This window comes from Seriola lalandi, unplaced genomic scaffold, assembly GCF_002814215.2.
Source record: "Seriola lalandi dorsalis isolate HSWRI2012SDOR001 ecotype SW California unplaced genomic scaffold, Sedor1 jcf7180002054286, whole genome shotgun sequence".
NCBI classification, from domain to species: Eukaryota; Metazoa; Chordata; class Actinopteri; order Carangiformes; family Carangidae; genus Seriola; species Seriola lalandi.
In genome coordinates this window covers 69,130-84,619 of record NW_019524839.1, presented here as the reverse complement: position 1 = coordinate 84,619, position 15,490 = coordinate 69,130, and the positions used below count along the sequence as shown (strand labels likewise).

Sequence of the window (15,490 nt, the reverse complement as noted above, 5' to 3'; positions counted from 1 at the left end):
AAATGTTGTGAAGCAGAAGCATAAGGAAGGAAGTAAATCACAGTACCTTCATTTTCATTCGGTGTGATCATCTCCATTCCCTCCAGTCTGTTGCGATGCAGCACCACTGATTGTAAACCACACGAGGGCGCTGTTCTCATTGCTCCTGTCAGACTCGAGCTCTAGGGCTTAATAAAAGTTTGATTGATGATTTTAATTGTTTGTTTATTAACGCTTATTTGATTAAACGTTGGATGTTTACTAATCAAACTTAATCTGCAAAGAGACGTGGTTTTAGTGTCATGTCCCCGTGTCTCTGTTTTCTGATCATGGCTGGACTCAGTAGATCAGATCATCAGTATAACCTCCGCAGCAGATCACCTGCGTGTTTGCGTGTGTACGGCCCCGCCCACTTGCGCATATTTTATGTTAATGAGCAGGTGCAGCGGTTCTTGAGGCGCGCACCGGGCCGCCTCGGGGATGAGCCGGATGGAGCAGCGCAGGGAGCAGCGGGAGTCCAGCCGGAGGGTTTTCACCAGGTGATGCTGTCCAAACCCGACTGACTGCGGCGGATCCGCGAAAGACGAATGGATCCCTATTTAAGACGTGGCTGGAAAAGGCTGTTTCACTTATTATCTTTGTATTTTATCCTAATTTATCAAGGTGAGTCACCTGCGAGGGGAAACACACACACGCGACTCTGATCTGCTGTTGATACCACGTGAAAGTGGAAAATACTTGAGCACTCTTTATTTTATTTTTTATTTTCTACTATTTATTTATTTTCTGTGATTCCAGCTCATCTTTCCAGGGGTGTTGAGAGAGTGAACGTTTCTAACTGGGATCAATTTAATAAGTGAGTTATTATTATTTTCTAAATATTTAGCAATGTATTCTTTTAATTATTTTATCGTAATATTTAATGTTTTAGTTTGATATTATTTACATTTTGTTATCTACAGTCCAGTGCAAAAGTTTTAGTCACTAAAAGTAACATAAAGACACTTTCACAAATAATGTCAAATCGTTTTTATTTATCAGTAAAAAAAAAAGCTAAGTCAGATCAGGACTTTCTTTGACTCCTCTTTGGCTTTAAACCAGCAGCAGTTCTCCTCGGTACAGTTCTTCAGGTGCTTGGCAGGAAGGTTGTTCCAGCAGGTGAACCTGCCACAGTTCTTCTGTGGATTTAGTCTCAGTGTCTTCTGTCCCGGACTGACTCCATGATGTTGAGATCAGGACTCAGTGGGGATCAGACCTTCTGCTGCAGGACTCCTTCTTGCTTTTCTCCTCTCTGAAGATAGTTCTTGAATTTTTAGACCAATCAGACGCCTCCCTGATGTTACTGAGTGATAGATAAGAAAGTGACTAAAACTTTTGCACAGTATAGTACATGAATTTTCTGGTATTAGTCATATGTGTTTTATTCCCATAGGATATAATTATAAAAAAATTGAAATTATAATAACAACATTATCCAAAGCATGTCATTGTTCTCACAAGGGCTGAAATAACTGGTGGTGAATTATGTTTTTAAGCAAAGATTTAACTAAAATTAACTGGATTTCACTTCTGAAATGTGAATATTTTCAGATTTTCATAAGAGTCCTGGTACAAAACAAGCAACTTGTATATATCAACTTGGGCTTTGGGAAAATGCGAGGAACATCTGTCACTAATTTCTGACACTTCAGTTGATTAATTGGCAAATTAATTAAGAATGAAAATAATTGTCATTTGCGGCCCTAGTTGTAACTTTGATTTAGTTCAGCTTTTTGCCAGTAGCATTTAGAGGAGTGGACGGTGGTTGGTAGCTTTTTTAATATGTTTTTATTCTGGTTGTTTGGTGGTTTGGTTGGTTCCTGGTTTGTGGTGGGTTTGTGGTGTCCGAGGGGGGGAAGCTGCAGCAGGAACAAACCTCTCCTTGTTCTCTCTGTCCCAGCAGCGGGAGCAGCAGGATAAAGCAGCAGAAATGGGACACCGCTTCCCAGGGAGTGCAGGTAGGCAGCCGCATTGATCACTGATGCTGATGGAGCTGCTTCAGGCGGCAAACACACAGCCAGAGATCACCAAAAAAATCTGCAGCGCTCACACCAAAACACAGAAAAATAACAAACCATCACATGAAGAGCTTTTATTCCACTAGTTTAGACCCAGTATTTTCATTATTTGCTCATAAATGTAGATTCACAGACAATGCATGAATATAAGTGGATGTATACTAAAATATATTTATATTTTAAATAAACATAAGGATGTGAACATTATATAAATGCTCTTATGTGGGATGGTGTAGTTACAGGTGAAGGGTTTAAACATGTTTTCAAAAATTTTCATGTTTGTTGTCTTATACACTTGTCTCATACACACCTTATTATGTTATGATTTTATTTTTATGGTAAAGATTCACACTGGTTGAGTTCAAACATTTTAAATCTGTCAAGTGTCTCCCAATATGTGGATTTCTATACAAAAAAAAAAAAAAAAACTTTCCCATGAGACGTGGCTGAAACTGCCTGGATGACACATAAAGATATACAAACTGAAAACATACATTGTTCCCTACTTCAGTGTGTAAAAGTAAAAATCTGTCCACAGCGATATTTCCCCCCCCCCCCTCGGAAACAGACATGTGAAGGAGTCCCAGCAGGGATATACAGTGGCTGCTCTGTTGTCTCACTCTTCCTCTATCAGAGCCCCCATCAGCCTGAATGTGGTCCCTCCTTTTGTCTGGCTTTCCTCTGGCTCAGAGAGGCGTGAGAATCCGGTCCAAACTATGGTGGCTGGTAAAGGAACAAAGCAATTAGTAGCACAGGTCACAGGTCACAGGTATGGAGAGCAGGTCTATCTCATGTCAGATCTTTGACATAACGCGCGATGGCTCGCTCATGATTCACTCAGTGCATCGTGACATCTGGGTCGACACTGCTGTGTTCATGTTTGAGCAGCACTATTTCATTATCTCTACTGATACTGATCAGTGATTAATAATTCATAGTTACACACCCCTCATATCCCCCCTACCCTCACCTTTGCCATCTGCTTTGTCCCTACTCTTTGAGATGAAAGTCTCGGTTTGAGAGCTCAGAATCCAGGAAGCTCAAAGTGTAGAAACAAGGTACTAATGCCAGTGTTTTTAACCCAAAGATGCTGTTACTCTTTATTTTCTGTTCAATATCTGAGCGTCAAGATCTTCCACCTTTCAAAAACGTTTAATTTCTGCAGCTCCACATTCTAAACTGTAAAACCTGGCAATTAAAACAGATTTATCTGCAGGAAGAATAAACATTTTAGTTTAGCAAACTACTCGACCCTCGCTACACATCTCGTACAACACAGATCATCCAGAAAGGGGAAAACACACAGGGGAGGTGGAGGTGGGTGGGGTTGTCGACCTGGATGGGAAAGCTGTGCTGGAAGTCACAGAGGAGTCATTAATGAAGGTTGGATGACAGGTCTTTTCTCTCCAGCCTCTTCTTTTCCCAGCGCTGCCTCAGTTCCATCCTCACCGGTCCGGACTCTGGTTTGGCAACAACCTGCGTAATTCTGGGAGGAATTTTTTCCCCAACAAAACACAGAATTGTGAAAGTTTTGGGTGTCCTACGTTTTAATCAAATCTTTATTAATCTGTCACCCGAGAGCTGAGCTTGTTTTTCAGATTTGCTTGATATTGTATTAATCTCATGGGATTAATTAAAAGAATCAGACGGCGTTACAAGGACTTAATTCTGCTTTGCTGAAATTGACTCAACCCAATATAAAAATGATCTGATTTAAGATATTTGGTTGGAAGAAGCTCTGAAACATTGCTAGGCAGGATCAGGTTTTGGCTGTATGACTGAATGGTTGCAACTGTTGCATGAAGTGTTGATACAGTTTCTTTCCTTGAAGGACCTCCAGACAGCAGCTGCTGCGTTAGAAACCAACACATCTTCCTCCAGTCGTTCACTGGTCAGCCCGGCCGCCATGTCCAACCTGACGTCCAACCTGACGACCCCCAGCACAGAGAGGACACCGACCCCCTCATGGACCCTCAGCTCGGACCAATCATCTGCAACCACAGCACCGTTTAGTCAAACACCATCAAGAACAATATCATCCAGCCGATCACCAGGCAACACAACACCATCCACCCAATCACAAACCAAACCAGCACCATCCAGCCAGTCACCAACAACCACAGCACCAGTCAGGCAAACACCAGGCAGCACGACACCATCCATTCAATCTCCAACAAAGATAGGAGTCTCTAGCCAATCACCAACCACCACAGTATCAACCAGCCAGTCACCAAGCAGAACAACTCCACCCAGCCAATCACCAATGACCACAGCACCAGCCAGCCAATCGCCAGCCACCACAGTGCCAGCCAGCCAATCGCCAGCCACCACAGTGCCAGCCAGCCAATCACCAGCCACCACAGTGCTAGCCAGCCAATCACCAACAAGCACAGCACCAGCCAGTCAGTCACCAGTTGGCAATGCACCACCTAAGACCTTATCTGACCATTCAGCAGGCAGTAGTATAAAACCTAGCCAATCATCATTGAGCCAAACACCGCTGAGCCAATCAACAACTGGTTCAAAAACTTCAAAGCAATCATCACTCACCTCAACGTCCCCTAATCACTCACCAACCACTTTATTACCAGCTAATCAATCCACAACCAGCTCAAAAAGACCACACCACGTATCATACGGCTTAACGTCTCATAACCAATCATCAAAGCAATCATCACCTGGTTCAGCCTCACCAGTCAGTGGAGTCTTTTCACAGGATGAGCGTCCGGTCAATATTTCACTGCTCACCAGGCAGGCGAAGGAAGCCCTGAGGTCGTCGTTTCGTAAGCTTTCAGGTGGGTTTATACGGTTGATACGGGTGTTGGTGTTGGTGATGGTGTTTTGAGGCTTCTATTGGGTAATGTTTGAACATTTCAAATCCTACACATAGTGGCATTGAAGGAAGAGTTTGACGTTGTGGTAAATATGCTTATTCATGTTCTTGCTGAGAGTTAGATGGACAGATAGATACCACTCTCATGTCTAGGGAACTATTAGATTAGCTTAATTTAAAGGTGTGGCTCTCGTGACAACCCGTCGTCACAAGAACCAGGTGAAACAACAAAGGTAAATAAAATGTTCTACCAGCACATTTAAAGCTCATTAACACATTGTATTTCTTTAATCTGTACATCAACACCCCTTCCCCTTGATTCCAGTCTGTACATTAAGCTAAGCTAATAGCTCAATAGCTCTATAGTTAATAGACACAAGATTGGTGTCAATCTGTCCATCTAACTCTCCACAAGAAAGCCAATAGGTGTATTCCCCAAAATATTGAACTATTGTTTTGAGAGAATAGTTATGAGAAAATAGTTTTATTGTTAGTGAACATTAATTGTATGCAAAATCATCCAATTCTACTTTGATAATTGGGCTGCACTAAGCACCAGTGAATGAATGAGCTCTCACCACCTGTTTCACCTGCTTTCACAAACCTGACGTAACGGTGTGCTGGATTTTTATGTGAAGAAGCCCGAATAAATCTAACCACCACACCGTTTGTGAATGAAGCAGCAGAAAGTTGTCTAATGTGGCTTTAAACTGAGCAACAAGTGAACCCTCTGTTTTACTCCCCCATTACTGAGTGAACAGAAGGAAAATAGCTTTTATCTGATTCATCGATACCACCCCCCAACCCTCCACCACAAACCTCTTTATCATACCTGTGTTTAAGTGGGACGTGGCTGACTGGGCAGACAAGCTGTAAGCCCACCGAGCAGATGGTGTTACAGCAGGATGAGGAGCCATCGTTTGGTGTCTGGTGGTGCGTTCAGTGACTGGAACATTTGTTGGGGCTCCACAGTGCTGATAGGTGGGGGGTGGGGCAAACAGGTGGTGACTTCTGCTTAAAGTTGTGACCTGCAAATTCTCAAAGTCAGTCGTGTGTTACAGTGGTTCTTCGCATCCCAGGACAAAATAATAACATTTAATCAATTTATGTTACACTGCCTTTTTGGGGCCCCTGGGGGTCTGGAGCTCCTGGACATTTGCCCACATTGCCCGGTTGGTAATCCAGCCGTGATGTACTGAGAAACTTTTATGGCAGTTGACATAGATTTTATGGGACATGAAAGAAACATACAGTGTTTCTTCTCCTTTTTTTTAACCTGTGAAGTACCAAATGATCACAAACCAGAAACCCAGCACTCTCTCAATCATTTCCACTCGCTTATTTGAGTCTTATTTATGTTTCAATCAGGTAAGATTCAGGTGCTGAACTCTGAATGATGAAATGATGAAACAACCTGAAAAGGGAAAATTATTCCTTGGTCGCTAATGAGCAGCAGCGTAATCGCGTGTTTGCTTGTCTTCTCTCAGCAGAACCATGTGTGCTTCCCTGCCTGAACGGAGGACGGTGCGTTCAGTCGGAGTCATGTGACTGCAGCTTGTACCAGGCCACCGGACACAGATGTCAGACAGGTAAACCACACACCTGCTGTTCTTCTTCTTCTTCTTCTTCTTCCGGCCCATTTCACTCACTCGTTGAAATAAACAATCATCATCATCCATTATAACATTATGTATATATATATATACAACACAGCACAAACTACAGTTATTTTTACAAAATGAAATTAAAGCAACAGCTGAGTGAACATTTTCATTAAACTAGATTAAAAAGTCTTTGTAGTTTATTGTTTTATGTCATGCTGCAATTATCTGCAATGTTTGGCTATAAGGGGAAAGGCACTTATTTTGAAGTATTTTGAACTATTATATGGCCAAATATGAGTTTTTCAGAAGTAAGATTATTCAGTTTGTACAAAGGAATCTGTGCTTTTGGTTCCCTAAAAATTCAAAAATATAAAATGTCAGGTTAACACAACAAGTGTCATTCTTATTAACAAGTGACTTGGTCTATCATATCAAGTTCTAAAATCTTGTGTTTTAAAAACAGGCCAGATATAATTTCATCTAATTACACGAGGACGACTTCAAATGAACGATCACGCTGGTCAGCAACTTAAACAAGTTTTGACTAAAAGTGATAAATGGAGCATTAAATTAATTGTTTAACATTCTGAGAAGATGGATAATAATCTTGTGAATTGTTGAGGGAGCTGGGGTCAGAGCAAGATGAGTAAACGGCTGAACAGTAACCTAAGTGATCTGATTAAGATACTCTATATGTTTTGCTGTGGCAGTTCTCTTGTCTGAAGTAAATGCATGTTTTGATAATCATCTTTTTCTCTCGCCCAGTCCCAAATCCCGGCTTCGATAGGGAGATGACATGCAGGACGTGGGGTCAGTACAACTTTGAGACCTTTGACGGCCTTTACTACTACTTCCCCGGTCGATGCACGTACACTCTGTTGAGGGACTGCGAGGAAACCACCCAGGCCAGCATCGTCGTCCAGGTCAGTTCAGACCCGCCTGCACCAGGACGAAATAAATCCTCCCGACTAGAAGCTGCCCAGAAGGTTTCGCTTCAACGCTTACAGTCGAAGAAAGTTTGGACTCCTGCTCTAAAGCGCACTTTCCTTTCTGACTTCAGTCTCAGCCTGAGGAAAAGATTTACCCTGAAGATTAGTGAAAGCTATCTGGTTATTAGAGTCAATTACCATTAAATACCGCAATTACCCACTATGCCTTGAAAGCATCTGCAACAGACTGGGACTTTGTTCCCCCGAAAAGGCAGCAGATACTGTAGCGGCGTATGGGAAAACCAAACCAAACAGGGAACATGAAAAGAACCATATGCATTATGATTGCTGATAGTACATTAATATCAGTATTAATAACAATGAGCATTTCAGGAGCAAAAAGTAAATATAAGACCGCACTGATACAAATCTAACAACCTGAACATGTTGGAGGGGCGTGAGATGACATTTTCTTTTTTAGTAGTTAAAGCCACACTTTACTCATGAATGCCTTGTGTGTGTGTGTGTGTGTGTGTGTGTGTGTGTGTGTGTACGTGTGTGTATGTGTGTGTGTGTGTGTGTGTGTGTTTTAGGGTCAAGTTTCAGCATTTAAACCAGTATTTTAGGGAGAGCTGGGGCTGAAACTGCTGTCTCTGCTTCTTTTTTTGTTTCAGCTGTGCAGTAGCTGCTACAGTATTTGCTGCTCTACAGCACCTGCTGTTCACACAAAAGACATTACAGACATCGCAATTATAAATAAAACAACTCTCTCTCAATATAACTCTCTTTAACTCAGGAACTGAAGAAAAATCCATCAGATGAGTTAAAGAAGACAAATTCAGGCAATAAAGAGAACTTTTGAGTTTTCAAAGGAGAAGGCATAATGTCAAAATGCATTTTTAAATTGTTTTTGGAAACAATGGAGGTCCATGGCTCAGAGGAATAAGGGGTGTGTAGTTGAGGCCATGGTCCGACCCATGAGAACTGATCGACTCATGTAATAATATAGTATAACGACAGAGTACCCATAAGTTAGAATGGTAACATATTGACGGACGTCCCATTACTAGATGGCCTCCAGTTGGTTTAAGCCTTTTCATGGAACTTGCTGATGATAAGAAAAACATATAAAGCAAATTATTTCCAAACTAGAGACTATTCAAAAAAAATTAACCTGCGGTTTCCAACACAAACAGTTTATTTTGCTTCCTAATGGATGGACACCTGTCATGTTGCATGTTGCTGTTTGCAGGTCCACAATGATCCAGGATGCGGCTCTGCCCCTTATACCTGCCAAAGATCAGTCAGCCTCTTCCTGCCATGGGAGGGCGAGGTCCGGCTGCACGCCACCAACGTAACCTTCAAAGGTCAAAGGTCAGCAGTGTAACACAAGACACAAAAAAACATCTTTGTATAAAAAAGTATTTTATTTGCACGTTCTCATCTTTCAGAATTACTTATCTCAGGATTCATAATTTATTTCAGCTGATCTGCTTGTGTTTTATTAGACGTGTTTGCAATATGCTCTAAAAGTTGGTGGCGTCTGTTCTCACTGTGGACTCACTGTCTCTGTCTTTTAGTTTGGAGCTGCCTCATCACATCCACGACCTGCAGCTGGAGCAGATCTCGCAGTATGTTCTGGTCACGCAGCAGCACGGCTTCACGCTGGCCTGGGAGGGACGCAGCGGCTCCGTCTACATCAAACTCAGCCCAGAGTTTGTGGGCAGAACCTGCGGCCTGTGCGGTAACTTCAACGCAGACGTCCAGGACGACCTGAGGACGAGCTACGGTACGATCATTTTGTCTATGACATGATAGTCCAGTAATGAAGCAGTGATTTAGAGCCTGGAGGTCAGAGTTAAAATGAATTTAAAGAGTGAGAAATGAAAGTGAAAGCCTGTAGTGAGAACCTGCTTCATGCTGAAATCATTTAAACGCAGCGAGAGATCCTGCAAGTCACTTAATCAAGTTATCACTCATTAAATCTGACCGTGGGGCGTGAGACCTGAATCTAGCTGGATCAGATTATAATTAGTCAGCACTTAACCACAAACAAATCCAGACAGATTGTAATCAGATCAATCCAACCATGTGAGGACGTGTTCAGTGATGCATCCAAGTATAGTAGGTACAATGACAGAAATAAACTTTAGTATTTAGATTGAACCAAGAAGCAGAACAAATAGGCCTCAGTGGTAGTTTCTAGTCATTTACTTTATTTCTGATCACTTTTCAAAATATCCAAAAAATCCAAAACAGAGGACAAGCTATATCAAAAAAAGATTCTGTGCAAAGGAAGTTATTTCCTGCATCTTAAATGGCAGCCCACTCTCTCCGTTTTTTTGGCCATGAATGTGGCAGTTGACTGAGTTTTTATAAACATGCTCTGGATTACTGCACATGACATCCTGTGAGTCTGTAACGTAATAATAAGTAAATGCAGAATGTTCTTGACATTGTGATCCTCTCTCTTCATTTCTGGAGGTCAGTCCGTCTCTAAAAAAAAAAAAAACCTTCTGTCTCTCCCAGGCGTGCTGACTCATGAAATAGAAATGTTTGGGAATAGCTGGGTGGAGACGCAGCCACACGATCCCCAATGTCCCACGGTGTCCTCTGGCTTCTCTTCACCCTGTGCTGCAGTCGATGCTCACGTCCTGCTGGTAAGGTGTCTGATAAGAACTGTCGCCTGCAAACAAACAAACAAAAACAAAACATGCATCCTCTAACACAAACACACTGACAGTGGAACTTAGGGTTAATACTGGACCTGAAATTCTGAGGACAGTTGTGTTTCAGATGACATGAGAGTAACAGTAAGTTCTTTGATGTAGGACTAATACTTAAATCTATTATGGGCTCAGTTGTGAAATAATTTTTGCAGACCATTAAAGGATAGCAGTAGCTTATTTAGGTTTTAGAAATCACATCATTCGTTGTTCATGAATTTGTGTTAATTCGTTGGAAAATGACCATGTTGAATGATGATTGAAAAACTGTCCATGTGTGATTTGTGGCTGCAGAAAGTGGAGGAGGTGTGTGCAATGCTGCTGGATCCGCCGTTTGAGAGCTGCCATGACTTTGTCAGCCCGCTGTCCTACATGGCCAGCTGCTCCAACGACCTCTGCATGTAAGAACAACACATTCAGACCCACTTTATTGAATGTTGGAAATTTTCTAGCTATAGTTTCTCTTAGTAGCAGTATTTAAAAATACACCAGGGCAGAGAGCAATGCATGATGCTCTGGTTTGCTGGTCTTAATTTATCATTTTATTGTACTTTAATTGCTTTATTGGTTTTATATGTCTCATTTTTATTGATCTATCATATTATTTTTTTAATCACATTTTATTCCTACTTTTTAATAGTTATATTTTACACACCTTTCTACTGATTGGTTGTTAGTCTTAATTATTTTATTTTCTTAATGCTTAAAGTATCATTTTTGTGTTTAATGCTTTATCTTTACACTATACACGCAGTTTTTGTGGTTTTAAAATGATGCTTTTGTGCTTCCACCTGGAATGATATGTGCTATATAAATGAAGTTTTGCTTGCTTTTTGCTTATCCTCTGGGGACCCTAAGTTCACAAAGAAGACTGTGGATTTACTTTCTGGTTTAAAAAATGATACCACTCACCAGTTTCTCAGTTGTGTCTTTGTGGCTCAGGTCCATGATCCTGAAGGTGCCCTCCTTCTGTGAGTAACATTAGCCTCAGCAGCATTTTACTACGACTCAGGCTGATTTGGAAAAGAGTTTAGTTCTACTGTTTCTGTTTCTACAGTTTCAGTGACAAATTTACCTTATCAGATGATTCACTGAGAACATTACTGATACCACACTACACTAAACACTAAACTCTTCAGGTATAGTTTTTCATTTAAAGCCTACATGGAATATTTATCCGTAAACTGATAATTCTCCAGTTTTTCTCAGGAGACACAGCTGGTGGGCAGTTACCTGTTTGAGCTGCACGGTCCGATCAGTTCAGCGTACCTGGCTCTGGCTCCACTCAACGAGTCCTTCTGTGTTTGTTACTCTGTTGAAGGTCGGGTCCCAACGGTGATGTGGTATGCCAGGTGTTCAGCGAGTACGCGCGGGCCTGTGCCCACGCTGACCACCCACTGCACGACTGGAGGCAGCGCATTCCTCAGTGTGGTACGTTTCTCCAGGTGTTTTAAACTGTGTGTCACGGAGAGGGCCGAAAAGTTGCACGTTTCAGGTCAAAAAAACTCTACACCGAAAGAAAAGGAAAAACGGAGATGGAGTACGAATTACTTATTTCATAATTATGTGTCTTGTAAAAGAATTTGAGATCTTTATATAACAGTTAGCTCCGATCAAGTATTTTGATTGGACGAGAGAGATTCCATGAGGGCTGATACAGGGTATATTTGCACTGGGACGTTGAACTAAGTGTATCACTCCGCTCCAGAGGTGTTCTGTTAACCGTTAATTAGCGTTACATTAACGGTCGTTACCCTATTAGATTGTAACAAATTTGTGCAAATATGAATATATTCCAGTAATAACATTTGAATTTAAATATGTATGGTCCTCAGAGGAGGATGAAGGGACGAAGCCTGGATACTAGCGCACACCTGAGGTAACGTGTAGACAAAGTAGCAAGAGTAGCAAGTAGCTACAGTAGCAACAGTCCAGTTGCGGAACTATTTGTTTTGGCGTAGCCAAATAAACAGTAAAATAAGTGGAAGTGTGATATTGCTTAATTCGTGTAATTGTGAAATTCCAAGTCATTACTTCAAGATACGGATGCAATGCACTTCTGTAGGTTGATGGTGTGCACATTAAGGATTTCAGATGGCGTATTGTCTGGTTGGAATATCCAATATGGCAGAAGATACTCAATTATATTAGAAAACGAACAGAAAAACACAGAAACACGGTAAGTTACAGAAGGTGTAGTGGACCAGACGCTTGCTAAAAGGAACAGGAAATAAAGTTATTCAGTGAATATTTCACAAATGCTTACATTTTGAGTCCATTTAATGTCAATATGGAATCACATACTAAAACGATTTTATACATTTGTCGTAGCCTACTTAACGTAAGCTAAAGAACTGTTAGCTAACTGTTGCTAACGTCAACTCCAGCAGAGTTAATTTTCAGTAGAGTCAGCTTTCTAGCTATCATATTTTTGTAAAAAAAAAAAGAAAAGGCAAAATGTAATTACTTTCACTTTCTTCTTTTCAGGGGTGTCTGGAAACCCACTATGAAATTATTTTATAAACTAGTTTGTCGTAGCCTACTTAACTTAAGCTAAAGAACTGTTAGCTATCTGTTGCTAACGTCAACTCCAGCAGAGTTCATTTTCAGTAGCTAACTATAATGTTAGCTAAAGAGCCATCAGCTTCGCTAAAATTAAAACAAAAATATTATTTAATTTCAGTACTTTCAGAGGTATCTGGAAAGCCACTAAAATGAATCTTATTGATCACATTTTTGTCTATTTTTTCTAAAAAAATGTCCAAATGGAATCATATCATTCAAATTGTTAAAATGTAAGAACATTCCTTTGATTCAGTTCTTCCAGTGCTGTGTGGAAACCCACTAAAATTATTTTATAAATCAGATGTTTGTACTGTCATAGCCTACTTAACATTAGCCAAAGAACTGTTTCCAAAATGTAATCATATCATTTCATTTCAGAACTCAAAATCTGTCCTGTCAGTCTTTGCAGTAGAAAGTTTTTGACATGTTATGTTTCATTTTTGCGACCAGCGAAGCAGTGTCCTCTAGGCCTGCAGTACAGGGAATGCATCAGCTGCTGCCCAGAGTCCTGCAACTTGGAGCGAACATGCATCGACAGCAAGCTGGCCTGCTTGGATGGATGCTACTGTCCGGATGGTGAGTTCAGATACTATCTATTGTACTGCAAATACACCTTTTCTTTCGGTCTTTTCTTCCAAATTTAAAATAAAACATCCATTAAACCACCTTTCCTCCTGTAAATAATTTCTCATTCGTTTCTCATTCTTCTGTCTCAACATCTGTTTCTGCTGTTATCCCTCCTCAGGTCTGATCTATGAGGATGGAGGCTGTGTGATGCCCTCTGACTGTCCCTGCGAGTACCATGGCATGTTTTACCCCTCTGGACAAACGTTGCAGGAGGAATGCAACAACTGGTGAGAAGCTATGCCGTTATAAAAAGACTGTGGACGTTATGATAAGACTGTGGATTAGAGCTGTGATTTACCCGTTCAAATACTACTCTCTTATCCTATAAAACATGTTTCACGGTGAGGAGTACTGGCTTTTTGTGCTTTGACAGATCTTGTTTTCCATAATAACCTCATCTCACCGGCTGCCTTTGGACCTTAAATGAACCCTAGATAGGCGCTTGTGAGACCTTGTGAGACCATGTTACATTACATGTCATCATCATGTATAAAAAAAACAAAAACAGCATATTGTCCTGCAGACTCAACGCAGTCCTTTTAATCTTCTCAGATCTGACCACCTGGGCTCGGTGTGTCCAGTTTCTGTCAGTGATCCTGCTGATTAGCTTAGCCTTTCATGTTTCCAGAGCCACCTGTGGATGTCTCTGCTTTCTGTTTCAGTACATGCGTGGGTGGAGTGTGGAACTGCACCGACTACAGCTGCCCAGGTTTGTGCCTTCTCTCAGTGGGTGATTTACAATTTTTACTATTAAATGAAACAGTGTGATGTGAGGTGATTATTTTATTACAAACCGAAGATTTCCATAAAAAGTGATCTTCAAGCTTCAATGTTATATAGGGTACATGTTGACATCTCTAGTTGGGAAGCAAAAAACCAGGAAGGTTCCCACATAGGGCATGTGAACGGGAGAACCATCGTTTCCAAGTAGAAAAGAAGAGGATGTTTCCTAGTAAGGAACGAGGGAAAAAAGAGGGACTAGTAAGGGAGCAAGGCAAGCAAGGAGGAGGCTTCCCAGTTAGGAAACAAGAAAGGATAAAGTTCCCAAGTTATGGACCAATGAAAGAGGACGCTTTCTTTCTAGAGAGCATTGAAAGCCTCTTAATTAGGCAGCAAAAAGAAGGGCGTGTCCTGGGCAAGTGGAAAGTAAAGAGGGTAGCTTTCTAGATAGAAAACAAGGAAGGAGGAGGCTTCCCAGCAAGGAAACCAGAAATAAGACAAGCAGCAGGAAAAGGAACAAGAAAGAATAAAGACACTTGAATGTCTTCATGGGGTTAGAGATGCAGGTTTACAGACTTCAACTCAGGAAATCTGGCAAAAGAATCAAATGACCAACCAAATTTAGAAGCAATCATGATCGAATTTCCAGCAAATCAGTAAAAGCTTCATCAGCCGCCAGTTTTCATATCTTCAGTAGAGCAGGAAGCTTCAGAGGACGTGTAAGTCACATGTTTCATGTTTGTTGTGATTATCTTCACAATTGCTGATTGCTGTTGAAGTGCTCTTGAGCAAGGCATACATCCAGTGGTTACAACGCTTTGTTGTACGTTTCTTTAGCTGAATAAAGGAAATAAGTGAAAAATGTTTCATTCTCTCCGCAGGCGAGTGCTCGGTTACTGGCGATATGTATTTTCAGTCCTTTGACGGGAGGATCTACACCTTTCCTGCAACGTGTCAGTACGTCCTCGCCAAGAGTCGCAACTCAGGGAAGTTCACAGTCACCATCCAGAATGCCCCCTGTGGAGCAGTGAGTTACCTTTAATCAGCATCGTTTTTATTTTATTAAAAAAAACATCCCAAATATGACTTTTTTTCTTTCCTTGCTTTTGACCCAAACGTCTCTCCACCTTGGAAAACTCTTGCACAACTTTACCACTTTATCCTCCGCAATCAAACTGTTCTTCTGGCTCAGCTTACAGGTGTGCAATTTGTCTGTCATGTAGATCATATCATTATTTTAGTGCTCAATAATCCCTGCTGAGTCCAGGTCGTTTTGTTTGATGAGCCACGCTGCGGCTCAGACAAATGAACGCCTCGAGGAAATGTTTCGATCAAACTTGGGCAGATAATGAACATGAAAAATGACAAAAGACAGAGTTTCTTCTCCTCTTCCCTCTCTCCAAGCCTCCAATTTCCCAGCAGCCTTTGAGCTGCTCAGCAAACCGGGGGT

General features: G+C 41.3%; 1 protein-coding gene across 1 annotated transcript in view; it reads left to right on the top strand.

Moving 5' to 3' along the window:
- Window positions 1-559: 559 nt before the first annotated feature.
- otog (otogelin) overlaps window positions 560-15,490 on the top strand; it is a 56,589-nt gene continuing 41,658 nt past the window's right edge. The window contains exons 1-15 of the mRNA XM_087173860.1: window positions 560-642; window positions 778-835; window positions 1,919-1,976; window positions 3,868-4,831; window positions 6,357-6,458; window positions 7,239-7,396; window positions 8,655-8,776; window positions 8,983-9,191; window positions 9,932-10,062; window positions 10,423-10,529; window positions 11,450-11,559; window positions 13,144-13,269; window positions 13,439-13,547; window positions 13,983-14,029; window positions 14,922-15,067. Of these exons, the coding sequence (XP_087029986.1) occupies window positions 567-642; window positions 778-835; window positions 1,919-1,976; window positions 3,868-4,831; window positions 6,357-6,458; window positions 7,239-7,396; window positions 8,655-8,776; window positions 8,983-9,191; window positions 9,932-10,062; window positions 10,423-10,529; window positions 11,450-11,559; window positions 13,144-13,269; window positions 13,439-13,547; window positions 13,983-14,029; window positions 14,922-15,067 (2,523 nt within the window). The 5' untranslated portion in view covers window positions 560-566. The remainder of the gene's footprint in view (window positions 643-777; window positions 836-1,918; window positions 1,977-3,867; window positions 4,832-6,356; window positions 6,459-7,238; window positions 7,397-8,654; window positions 8,777-8,982; window positions 9,192-9,931; window positions 10,063-10,422; window positions 10,530-11,449; window positions 11,560-13,143; window positions 13,270-13,438; window positions 13,548-13,982; window positions 14,030-14,921; window positions 15,068-15,490) is intronic.